This window comes from Engystomops pustulosus, chromosome 1, assembly GCF_040894005.1.
Source record: "Engystomops pustulosus chromosome 1, aEngPut4.maternal, whole genome shotgun sequence".
Classification (NCBI taxonomy): Eukaryota; Metazoa; Chordata; class Amphibia; order Anura; family Leptodactylidae; genus Engystomops; species Engystomops pustulosus.
The window spans coordinates 186,509,414-186,523,242 of NC_092411.1; the positions used below are offsets into that span (position 1 = coordinate 186,509,414).

At 39.5% G+C, this 13,829-nt stretch overlaps 1 protein-coding gene across 2 annotated transcripts in view; it reads left to right on the forward strand.

Moving 5' to 3' along the window:
* RBPMS (RNA binding protein, mRNA processing factor) overlaps positions 1-13,829 on the forward strand; it is a 123,631-nt gene that overhangs the window by 46,214 nt on the left and 63,588 nt on the right. For both annotated transcript variants that reach the window (XM_072115120.1, XM_072115130.1), the window contains exons 2-3: positions 8,442-8,519; positions 10,226-10,264. In XM_072115120.1, the coding sequence (XP_071971221.1) occupies positions 8,442-8,519; positions 10,226-10,264 (117 nt within the window). The remainder of the gene's footprint in view (positions 1-8,441; positions 8,520-10,225; positions 10,265-13,829) is intronic.

Here is a 13,829-nt window from a genome sequence, read left to right on the forward strand (position 1 = left end):
GGGTCATTTAGCTTTAGTCAGGACTTTTGTGCATGTCTTTGGTTTTTTCCGACTTTTGGACTTGTTTGATTTATCTTAGAGGTTGATCTATCAGGCAGCTTTGGCTATAGGGTTTTTGCAACTTTTTATTAAAAAGTCACACAAAAGTCTCAAACTCTTCAACTTCTTTTAAAGTTTTTCCTTTGCATGGTCAGGACTGGAGCTTATTTGCAACTTTTTAACCTTGCTTTGCGCCAAAATTGTGACTTTTTTGTAAATTCACATCTGGATTTTTAAAATATATCAGATGAAACATTGAAAAATTCATGCGCTGCTAGTTTTGCTAGGCAAGTGAAAAAGTGGCAAATCAGGCACAAATATTTCAAATCATATATTTGTGCCCAAGAAATAAAGGATAAAATTCTAAGATAAATGGCCTGGCTGGCCCTTCTACCTGGCTGGCCAATCATAGACATGGCAAGTTATTAGGAGAGTCCATTTTCTGGATTGACTCTTCTGCCGCCAATCCAGCAATATGTTTGGGTCAAACTTGAACTTGAGCGTTGGGTCTGGTCATCTCTATTCATATCTCCAACTCTAGCCCCTAGTACTGGAGCAGCCAGGGAGAGGAAGCACTAAGTACCATTTTATGTTACTGGCCCCTATAAAACCCTTTTTATTTTAATTCAATTTACTAGAAATTCCTAAAAGCTCCTGTCCTGAGCATAGCTGTTTGGAATTGATCAAGAGGATTATGATGCATTGTTGCAGTAAATTCTGAACTTTTAAAGTAAATTGAAACTGCTTTAGCAAAATGCTTTTGCTTTATTTTGAAGGAGTTTGAACAGATCCAGTTACAACAAGGGTTGTAGTAGGTAAAAAATGTAAAGAAATAACTATTGGTTCCGGTCCCGTCATAAGCGGAAGCATGTAGAGCTCTGGTACACCCAAGCATCTTATCAGCCAGCAGTCCTGCTGTCACAGCAATTCCCCACACACACCTTACCAGGCAGATGCTACATGTAAGCAGTGCTTGTGTGCAGGGGTGGGATTCAAATTTTTAACAACAGGCTCTATTGACAGTGAGATGTCCATTTGGTCGTTCGGCCCATAGGTGTTTACTGTGATCTCTCATGTTTCTTTAATGAAGTTCCATAGCTTTTTTTTCTCCAGGGGGTGGAATTTCCATATTCTATTTAGGAGGAGGAGAGAGATTGAGAGAGTAGGGTAATATTATTAAAGGGAACCTGTCGTCAGGGACCTCATTTTCGCTAAAGAAAGGTTTCAGAAGCATAAAGAGACATTATTTTCCTGATCCTATCCTGGAAAACATATTTGCATATTACCCATAATCCCCTACTGGAACAGCAATGGCTGCAAGTCTGCAAACACCTGCAAGGTGACCATAATTGACAAAGTCTCTCTTATGGAGAACTCTTACTTCCTAACCCTAGGCAAAAAACTCAGCTAAACCAGTTTCCTCCACTGTGCTAAAAACTATAGGCTGACCTTATTAATTAATGTGGACTTAAAAATGTTATATACGGTTAGGTCAGGCAGACTTTAATTCACACTTCTGTGTTTAATCCACCCCTCACAAGTCGGTTTTATGAAAGGTTGCTCAGCAATCACTAATATCCCTACTGATAGTTCCCTAGACTTTTCATACATCTTTAAAGTGAACCTGTCACAAGGAATGTCATTAATATAAACCTACAAAAAGTACAGCGATTTTTAAATGGCATTATAGCCAGGTATAATCACCCTTCTGTACTGCACATGTTTGTTCCAGCCTGCGTGCCCTGTTATCTAACATTGTAGGAAATGGACTTCTATTCTTTCCATTTAAAAACACCCATACTTTTTGTAGATTTATATAAATGAATGGTATTGCAATGTATCTCCGTATAAACAGTGCTTTATTATTGTGTGAAGTTTGTGTCATTCTCCTCATGCGTTCTTCCTCTTCTCCTCACTAATCCAGCTCCTTCCTCCCCCCTTCCTGTCATGTGCATTGAAGAAGCAAAGGAAGGAGGGGGATGGTGTGGAGGAAAAGAAGAATGGAAGAGGGGGCTGTCCCGCCAAGTTAATGTGAAATACAGTTTATAAAGTACTGAAATGATTCAGAATTTTAGAATCAGCATAACATAGGCTCCTGGAACCTGTCACCAGCAAAAAATGACATTCCTTTTGAAAGGTTAGCATTAACAACACCATTACAAACTTTTCCATCTCAGGTTGATAAAGTGTTAACCATGTATAGGCAATGTATAGACTTACTCATAGAGTGCTAAATAAAGCAGTATATGTATTTTAGAAAGGAGGTAGCACATAAGTGCTGAACACATTTTATGAGTATCTTGGCAATGAATATCCTTTTTGTATGACTCTTAAGTCTAAGGTTTTGCAATATGTTTGGTACATTTGCAATATGAATCCCTTGGACAGGTTAATATTTCCATTATGCATTGTGTTTTATTAGATTCTGTGAAATAAAGCTGTCATGGAAAGTATTTTTTTTTCTTGGGATAAGAAAGCCTTTTTTCTTCAACTGGATATGAAATTGATTGTTATCTTCTTCATTTAAGCTGAAGTTTTTGCTTATCTTTATGGAAAATGATTTTGAAATACATGACCTTAATCTTTTAAAGAGGACTGTTAACGCTTTACATATAGAAATAAACTACATGAAATGTTTGTTAATTTTGTAAGTAGTATTTACTTGCATGAAAGAAACTCTTGCTTCTGGTTGCAAACCTGGACAATCACTTTTAATAATTCTAAAATAAGAATATGCAAAGTGTTTAGCATTCTTGCTGTCATTTGGAAAAATGTCAATAGAGTATTAGCTTGATAGCTTAAATCTGCTATGCCTAATATAATTATGAATCAGGTAGATGTTTTTAATCTTAACAATACATTAAAGGAAATAAACATGATTTATTGGTTTTAACCAAAGCATACCCTGGGAAAAAGAACTTTTAAAAATATGCAAATGAGCCTCGGGGGCTCATGTGTAAGCAACATAAGCCCCTTTTGGCTCAATCAGTTGCTAAATATTCATGCCCTCCTTTGGTGCTTACACCTACCTGCCAGAGAGCTGGTTACTGCCTATCTATAAATAAGATGCTTCACATATTTTTAAGTCCTTTCTCACAAAAAAATTAGCTATTAACAACTAAACAAAGAACAGATACAGTTCTAAGGGCAGTTAGTAAGTATGCTTAGGTTAAAAAAACCAATACATCCATGTGGTTAATTTCCTTTAATAATACTAGTGAAAAACTTTACATATTTTAGATATGTGTTTCCTTTAGTAATGGATTCATTTCCTCTTTCGAATTTGTGTGCTGTATGTAAAGTTTTTAACATTTGCATGGCATAGAAGGAAATTTCAGTAACAGGACCATTGAACCTAAAATAGAGAAACCAGACAATAATTTCAGAAGAACCTGATTGTTTTGGCCTTGAGGGTACTAATCCAATTTACAGAACTGACATGTTAAAAATAATAAAGTTCAGTAATAATTTCTATTTTATATAACAGTATGTTTGGAAATTGGTGTATAAAGTAATTGGTTACAATTAAAATAAAATGATACAAAAAAAATTGCAGTGTTGTATATGCTTCTTGGAACGTTAGGAAAATGATATACAGATATGAACTTTTTTTTATTTTGCTGTGCAAGGGCTTGCTTTCTGCATTACAACAGAATATACTTAGGTATACAGACCTTTTGTAAGGTGTAATTGTTTGTGGGACTTGCTAATGTTTAAATTGCTTCCATTTGCTTCCATTTTGGGGGCTACACAAATTTTTATTTGATGCAAAATGGCAAAAGAAGGTGAGATTCAGACATATGAATGTTATTTTCTATTATTTTTCATTGTTGGTAATAATTATTTAATGAAAATATATTTTCATAAATAGTACATTTTGGAAAGTGGCGACACCTAACATCTTTTTGATTATTTTATTTGCGTTCTAATAGGGGATGTTAGGATTTTTATTTTACTAATTGTATAATAATAAAATCCCTATGAACAGTTTTTGAAAACTTATTGGGGCAGATTTATCAAGTGTCTGAATGTCAGAATATTTCCAATTGCCCATGGCAACCAATCACAGCTCCCCTTTAAAATATTCATGAGCACTGGTCAAATGAAAGCTGAGCTGTGATTGGTTGCCATGGGCAACTGGAAATATTCTGACATTCAGACTGCTTGATAAATCTGCCCCATTATGTCTGGTATGAAATATCTACTCTTTCATCAATCAAATAATGTCTCTTTGGACCTAAAATATTTTCACCCTGAACATAAAAAGTAATGGCTTGTATTATTATTATAAGAAATAAATTTGCAAAATGAAGAAAGGAACATAATCCTTCCAATCTATTCAAGTTGTCAATTTAATTTGTCTTCATTAAAAGACTATTGATTTCACCCAATATAGTAAAGGAAATCTACCATCAAAATTAAACATGATAAACCAGGAACACTTACTTATAGATCCAGCAGATCAAAAGAAATAGATGTGGAGCAGCACTGTGTGTGTAAGAGGGTCAGGTGCAGGTCTTCTCACAGGGTCCGACACAACCCCAAGATGCAATATCGATCAACAGTGAATCAGCACTCCGTTTGGTTAAGTGAAGATATTTTATCATGCTTGATAATGGCTTTATGGAGAAGGCGAAATGTTGCATAATTATGGTAGAATAAAAATATCTTCACTTAACCAAACGGAGTGCTGCTTCAACGTTGATCAATACTTATAGATCCAGGCACTCTGACTGTGGTAATCTTCTTAAATCCATGGCCTTCTACCTTCTAAAAACAACTATACTAGCCCCTGTGTGATCTGGCTAGGGTAGCCCCTTTTGGCTCATTAGCACTATTTTATAAGTTGATTTTAGAAGGAAGTAAACAGTGGGACAAATATGCTCCTGTGCTTGTACATTTATCATTCATCTCCATGTATTTGAAGCATTTTTTTTAAATATTCCATATATGAATTGGTTATAGAAATATTGTATGGTCACATTTACCTGGCTCCCTGCCAGCTTGCCCACTTCAGTCCCGGAGGTCCTGTTTCTAGTTTTAATCCAGCTCTAGACCCGCCCCCCAGCTCATTATTATTCCCCCCAAACTCCCTGCGACAACCTCCCTCTATTCCAGCTTCCACATAGGATTAATCCCGGTAAGCACAGTGAGCTCACTGTGCATTCATACCTTTCCTGTCTTATAAGGCAGTGCGGGAGTATGCAAACTGCAAAGGGACACTTGTGTGTCAGGATTAACCATACGTCACAAGTGGAAGTTGGGAGGAGGTTTGAGAGGGAATAATAATAAGCAGTGGGCCGGTGGTGGATTCAAACTAGTAGCCGAACGTCATCCCTTTGAAAAGCACAACCCTGGGATTACAGTGGGTGAGCTGGCAGGGAGCCAGGTAAACTTTATCATGCAATATTTCTGTAACCAATTCATATATGGAATATTTAAAACATGTTTCTGAAGAACTGTTTACTGTCTATTGTAAGCTGTCCCCATTTTAAAAAAGCCCTGTGGTGGCAGGTTTCTTTTAAGCAGAGCAGTTATTTCACAGTAGTGATGTTGTTATAATTTTGTGTATGTTAGTACATAGATATAACTTATACAATTTTTGTATTTCAATATTATTGCTCTTTTGGTCTGTTCTTCCATGTTTTAGGTAAACTAAAAGATTTTAGAGGCAAAAACAGGTTGCATTGCCAGATTACTAACAGCTTGAGCTCCTGCCAAAATCACTCACTCCATATGCTCCCTATTCTATTCCTTTCATCTTCAAATTAGGAGTAGCCGCCATAAAAGTTAATCATTACATAGAAGGATTTAAAGATTTAGAAACATTCCTCAAGACGACTGTTGTGTTTTTATTCTTTAAAAAAATGCCATTCACAGCTCAAAGGTTTTGTTAGTTTTTGGGGGGAGGAGATGAGAGATAAGAATGCACCTGATCTTGTAGAGCTATAGAAACCTGTATGTGACCTTCTAGACTAAGCAAAGGCCAAAAGAAAAGTCTGTTTTCCCTCTATGTATAAGGACCATTTATTTCTCTCACAAAGCAGTTGAATTGATTCTTATCTTATGAACTTAATGGTTTTTAACTGGTTTGTTCAGTAAAATGCAATTGGGGAGATTTATCAGTGCCAGAAATTTCTGGGTAGAAGCACTGAAATAATTGCAATTTCTTGCACACTGACAGAAATTGCAATTTTTATTGGCGACTTTGCCACCTTTCATGTGGGTGTGGAGGGCTGTGAAGGGGTGCAGCTGCCTGCAGAGAGGACCGGCATGGGGCACTCCTGGCATTCTTTTGTCCGCCAGAAAACATGGCCTGCATATACATTGTGAGGTCTAAGACTCATGATGTATCTGCCATGGCTGTGGGACTTTATCATATGCCGACGCACGGAACTTCCCCTATGTCTACAAACAATACAATATGCATGTCTTGCTTACTTAAATTGGTTTTATGGTTTACTAAAACAAAAGTATACTTATCCTGCCTGTAGGTTCTTGACTTTGGCCCACAAAATGTTATCAAAATATTTGCATCAAAAACCTCCCTATGACTTATTCTATGCCACAAAAGAATCTGTGCAGCATCCTGACAATATTGCCTTGAAAGCATTTTCTTAAATAATAGGGGGGAGGGGTAACACCAGTACAAGCCTTGATATATCCTCCAAACGTGTTTAGTAGACATGGGCTTATGTCCTCAATGTATGGCTCTGCATACAGAGATGGTTGTCTGTCACTGATACAACCTCACCATAACTAGATAACTGTTTCTAAGCATAGAAAAAGAAAAGATAAATTACAAATGCTGATCAATTATAGAAAAACTATATAGTAATCTGCAATGCTCGTCGTGCTCTTTATCATGTTGTCTGTAAAGTAGAATGCACCTACATAGGTTCTCTTTCAAAATAAAGGCAGGTTTTCCTAGCAAGGCCTCATAGATTGCTGGCATTGTAGGTAGATTTATTCTACAGATACATTGGGGGAAATGTATCTTTTCTCTTTCTCGCTTTCCTGTCAGTCTAGTTCCCTTTTTGTCTTGTTTTTGAGTCTAATTTGTCTTAGGTTAGTTTTCCTTGTGTTAAATTGCACCTGTTCCTGTTAGTCTATCATTGCTGCCTTGTGCGGAGTATGCGACTTTTAAAAACAAAGTCAAAAGAGCAAAAATTGGAGCTCCAATATAAACAGTGCACCACGAGTGCAGAAAAATGCTCAAAAAAGTCCCTTCGCAAAAATGTGTGCCTTTTTTTCACTAACATTTACGGTAAAAGAAAGGCAATGATAAATCTCCCTCATTGTGTAAGTGACCATCATTACTATTGGTTCCCCAGGAGAATAATATATTGATCTAACATTTATGTGTCTATGTTTTACACGTGGGCCAATATTCTTGTAGAATTGTAATGATAAGTATTGTGTATTAACAGCAGTAAAATATGGGATCGATTTTTGCGCCATAAATATCAGTTGAGCAGTGAATGTTGTGTAAACTCACACAGTGACACATCAGACTACATTCATCAAATGTAATGAGATGTTGTATTACCGAGTGGCACTATCTTATAACACAGTAACCTTTGACTGTTTATTTTGCCAACTGTGGTGCGTACAGCATGGACCTATCCAAATGGGTATAATGTAGGTGCATTGCTGCGGATATTCAGAGTTTATGGCTAAATTAATTTTCTATGTTTCTAAAAGACTCAAAAAGTTCAGCTTGAGGCTTGTTACACATATACAGGCAGTCCCCAGGTTACGTACAAGATAGGGTCCGGAGGTTTGTTCTTAAGTTGAATTTGTATGTAAGTCGAAACTGTATATTTTATCATTGTAGTTCTAGACAAATTTTTTCTTTTTGCCCCAGTGACATTCGGAGTTTCACATTTTTTTGCTGTAATAGGACCAAGGATTATCAATAAAGCTTCATTACAGACACCTTACAGCTGATCATTGCAGTCTAGGACTATAGTAAAGCATCCAGAGAGCACCACCAGAGGTCATAGGGGCAGAGGGGTTCGTCTTTAACTAGGGGTCGTCTGTAAGTCGGGTTTCCTTAAGGAGGGGACCGCCTGTATTGGAATATCAGCAGAATCACTGGCAGCTAACTGTGCGAGCCACCACTTCATTTACTTTATTTGTATCAGTAAATACAGTGGTCACACATAAAGGGCATTTCCTGCCCTATTTACTAATTTCCCACTAAGACCACTTATCCCCTATTCACATTGTTAGATATTCAGAAATGAGACATTGAGCCGCTATCTTGTATATGTTGGAAAATTTCTTTGAATACAGTGTTGAAAAATATGCAGTTTTTTTAATGATTGATGTTAATTGATATACAGGAGGCCTTTTTATTAATTTTTTTCTTGTTTTCATTTTTCTTTTGTCTTTCACAGGTCAGGACACTGTTCGTTAGTGGATTGCCATTAGATATAAAGCCACGGGAATTGTACTTATTATTTAGGCCATTTAAGGTAATTGAGAGATTCTTTGACTTTAACACTGTGTCTATCACTCATATACTCCTCTTCACCCTTCCTTGTGGTGTCTCACTAGACTCTTTCCTTGGACCACTGCTTTTTTCCAACTGTACCTCCGGCTACCCCATTAAGTCCCATGGCTTTTAATACTACTCATAGGCTGGTTCAGGTATCACCTCTCAGCTAGGAAGAGCTCCAGAATACTTTTCAGCCATATCCCCCTTTTCACTTCTTCTTCTTTGGCATTTCAAAACTCAACACAACATAAATTCATAAGCTTTACCCCATCAAACACATTTACACTTTTTCCCACTTCCAAAGTCTGCTGCCTTGGGGTAAAATTTGAATCAACATTTTCCTTTAATCCCCACATCCAAGCCCTCACAACATCCAGCCACCTCCACCTAAAAATATATCCCACATCTGATCCTTCCTTAACCTGGTGTCTATGAAATTGCTAGTACATGCTTTCATCATCATCCCCCCTGGACTACTGCAGTTTTCTTCTGTGTAGTCTCCTAGCTAAGTCTCTTAAAGGACATTTACCACCAGGATGAAGGATTGTAAACCAAGCACACTGACATAATAGTGTGTGTTCCCTCTAGGAGAATCTGCTTTGCTTCCTATGCCCTGGCTTTAAAAAAATGCTTTTAAAATTATGCATATGAAGCTGAGGGCATTCGGGCTTCATAGGTGTTAATTTGAATAGTTTTAAAGCCCTTTTTTTTCTTAGAGGCATAGGAAACTGATTCCTCTTTAGTCTCTCCACTAGTTAGCCATGCACAATGAATTTAGAAATAATATTTAGAAAATTATGAAATATTATACCATGACATTCTAAGCCATCCCCAACGTGTCCCTTCCATATATCTCTGACCTAATCACCCAATACCGACCCACAGGTAATCTATGATTCTCTTAAGACCTTAAGCATTGCTTTTCTATCATCAGTTATTCTTACAACCGCTTGTATCCCTGTTAGGCCTCATGCACACGTATCGTCTTTTTGGTTGTATTCTGGCAGTAAATACAGGACAGATAGCACTTTATGGCACCGTATCCATATAAAATGTGGTGGGCGGGCAAATGATGGATGGCTGACTATTGGTTGGCTGACAGAATGCAACTCCCACTGGTTCTGGATACTGCATGTATATACACAACATACGATGCACAGCCGTATGCAGAATGTATTTATTATTTATACATTTCCATTTACTGCTATGGACCCTATGGAATGAAAATACGGTGGAAAATAGGACATGCTGCATATTTTTACATGTCCCGCTCACGATACATGATTTTGCTTTTTAGTTAGTTATTTGTTCCTGTTTTTATGCAATGTATGATATTATTGTGATTATTTTGTGCATATAAGTGCTTGGCTTTGCACCAAAAAACCTCTTTCAATCCCTGTCCCAGTGGATGTTGGGATGTCCGACGAAAGTGCGGTCCACGGGGCCCTTAGTAAATGAGCCCCAATATTCTATCAAGTAAATATCAGGAAATACTTCCGAGTCTGATTTTAGTTTAAGAAAAAACTTACTTTCTTGCACATTTTCGACAAGGTTCTGTGGCCAGCATAATATTACATCACAAAAAAATGATATCAGTCTTGGAAATGAAAATGTATGTAATAACAGTACAATAACCCATAAATCACACACTGACAACCAAATGTATCACTGTTTATGTTCCAGGGTTATGAAGGTTCATTAATAAAACTCACTTCAAAGCAGGTAAGAAAGACTATCATGTCATGAACATGCCTGTACACATAATGATGCAGTGTAGTATATGATGTGTAACTGACTGCAATCTATACTTTATTATACCTGACTGTAGATTCCATTTGGGAAAACTAAATACTGTGTTATTTTTTTACTGTGCTGTTATGTATGAAGCTGAGGAAAGTTGGTCACAGGTTCAGTGACTTTTTAACAGTGGAGATTTGATAAGAGTCAGCTCTCATTTGCTTTTCCATTTGCCACCTATTCCCATTAACTTACACATATTCCATTCCGTTATAATATCAAATTAGCGCTGAAGACCGCTTTGTTGCTGCCGCTATAAATAACAGAATTTAGCAATGGACACCAATATCGGTTGTGTGTTTTGGAATTTAAAGGGGTTGTCTGGAGGTTGAAAAACATGGCTGCTTCACACCTGACCAAGGTTTGTGCTGGTATTGCAGCTCAGCTGTAAAGAGACGTATGGAGCTTAGCCACATTACCACACACTACCCATGGTCAGGAGAGGAATAGAGATGAGCGAACACTAAAATGCTCGGGTACTCGTTATTCGAGACGAACTTTTCCCGATGCTCGAGTGCTCGTCTCGAATAACGAACCCCATTGAAGTCAATGGGAGACTCGAGCATTTTTCAAGGGGACCAAGGCTCTGCACAGGGAAGCTTGGCCAAACACCTGGGAACCTCAGAAAAGGATGGAAACACCACGGAAATGGACAGGAAACAGCAGGGGCAGCATGCATGGATGCCTCTGAGGCTGCATAATCGCACCATTATGCCAAAATTATGGGCAACAGCATGGCCATGACAGAGTGACAGAATGAAGCTAGATAGCATCTAAAACATCCAATAATTGACCCTGACACTATAGGGGACGGCATGCAGAGGCAGCGGCAGCAGGCTAGAGAGTGTCATGGCGACATACCCTAAATGGACTCAGGCTTCAAACCAATGGGTGGCAGAGAGGAACCAAAGGAGGTGAGCAAGAAGCGCTCAAATAATATCGGTACATGATAAAAGTTTGCCAGTATATTTTGTGGATTACACAGCAGGGTGGCGACAAAGTTAACATGGAAGCCATGAAAACAACCCAAAATTCTGCCTGACACAGCTCGTTTGATAAGGGGACCATGTATGGAGGCAGTGAACTAGTAGTAGATTAAAGGTGCTGCAGTTAAAACTATGTTAGTTGGATCTTGGCATGGAGCTGGCGCTCCGCTGCCAGGCGAGCTTTCGCCAATCCAAGCCCCTGTCTATAGGCTACTCCCCAAACAGCACTTCTAAGAACCTTTTGTATAAGATCAAGTGTAGTAGCGTTCTTATAAGTTTAGGATATGCCGGGTGAGGGGAATGTAAACAGATGCGCAAGAAGCGCTGAAATAATATCCCTAAATGGTAAAAGTTTGCAAGTATATTTTGGGGATTACACAGCAGGGTGGCGACAAAGTTAACAACTTTGATGTGGAATGCCCTGTAATAGCTCTTGGGCGGTGTGCCTTTTATCGCCTAGGCTCAGCAGTTTCAGCACCGCCTGCTGTCGCTTAGCGACGGCACTGCTGCTGTGCCTAGAGCTACCGACTGATGGCGCCATGCCCACGGATGGTAATTCGGAGGAGGAGGAGGTGGAGGAGGGGTGGGAGGAGGTATAGTAGGCCTTTGAGACCTGGACCGAGGTAGGCCCCGCAATTCTCTGCGTCGGCAGTATATGACCAGCCCCAGGGTCAGACTCGGTCCCAGCCTGCACCAAGTTAAGTGTAGTAGCGTTCTTATAAGTTTGGGATATGGCGGGTGAGGGGAATGTAAACAGATGCGCAAGAAGCGCATGATGCGCATGGAGCTGGCGTTCCGCTGCCAGGCGAGCTTTCGCCAATCCAAGCCCCTGTCTCTAGGCTACTCCCCAAACAGCACTTCTAAGAACCTTTTGTATAAGATCAAGTGTAGTAGCGTTCTTATAAGTTTAGGATATGCCGGGTGAGGGGAATGTAAACAGATGCGCAAGAAGCGCTGAAATAATATCCCTAAATGGTAAAAGTTTGCCAGTATATTTTGTGGATAACACAGCAGGGTGGCGACAAAGTTAACAACTTTGATGTGGAATCCATGAAAACAACCCAAATTTCTGCCTGACACACCTCGTTTGATAAAGGGACGATGTATGGAGGCAGCTATATGGACGACTTTTGGAGGTAGCAATGGAGACAACGTGTGGAGGCTGCTATGGAGACAATTTAATTTGGATAGTGCCTGTATGTGGCAGTCCCAAACATTTTTCAAACCAGAGGAGCAGGTAGGTGGCCCTCCAGTAAAATGGGATAGATTGAGTGCCTGTATGTGGCAGTCCCAAAAATGTTTCAAACCAGAGGAGCAGGTAGGTGGCCCTCCAGTAAAATGGAATAGATTGAGTGCCTGTATGTGGCAGTCCCAAAAATTGTTCAAACCAGAGGAGCAGGTAGGTGGCCCTGCAGTAAAATGGAATAGATTGAGTGCCTGTATGTGGCAGTCCCAAAAATTGTTCAAACCAGAGGAGCAGGTAGGTGGCCCTGCAGTAAAATGGAATAGATTGAGTGCCTGTATGTGGCAGTCCCAAAAATGTTTCAAACCAGAGGAGCAGGTAGGTGGCCCTCCAGTAAAATGGGATAGATTGAGTGCCTGTATGTGGCAGTCCCAAAAATGTTTCAAACCAGAGGAGCAGGTAGGTGGCCCTCCAGTAAAATGGAATAGATTGAGTGCCTGTATGTGGCAGTCCCAAAAATTGTTCAAACCAGAGGAGCAGGTAGGTGGCCCTGCAGTAAAATGGAATAGATTGAGTGCCTGTATGTGGCAGTCCCAAAAATGTTTCAAACCAGAGGAGCAGGTAGGTGGCCCTGCAGTAAAATGGAATAGATTGAGTGCCTGTATGTGGCAGTCCCAAAAATTGTTCAAACCAGAGGAGCAGGTAGGTGGCCCTGCAGTAAAATGGAATAGATTGAGTGCCTGTATGTGGCAGTCCCAAAAATGTTTCAAACCAGAGGAGCAGGTAGGTGGCCCTCCAGTAAAATGGAATAGATTGAGTGCCTGTATGTGGCAGTCCCAAAAATTGTTCAAACCAGAGGAGCAGGTAGGTGGCCCTGCAGTAAAATGGAATAGATTGAGTGCCTGTATGTGGCAGTCCCAAAAATTTTTTAAAACAGAGGACCGGGTAGGTGGCCCTCCAGAAAAATGGAATAGATTGAGTGCCTGTATGTGGCACTCACAAAAATTGTTTCAAACAGAGGACCGGGTAGGTGGCCCTCCAGAAAAATTAAATGCATGAAGTACTATAGCAAGAGCCAGTGGGCCCTGTCAAAAAATAGCCAGTTTCCTCTGCTTTACTGTACAAAGAGGAGGAGAAGGAGGAAAATGAGGAGGAGGAGGAGGAGTGGATCAATTATTCAGGTTGAGCTTCCTTCACCTGGTGGAGATTGGAAATTCTGAGAAATCCAGCCTTTATTCATTTTAATAAGCGTCAGCCTGTCAGCGCTGTCAGTCGACAGGCGTGTACGCTTATCGGTGATGATGCCACCAGCTGCACTGAA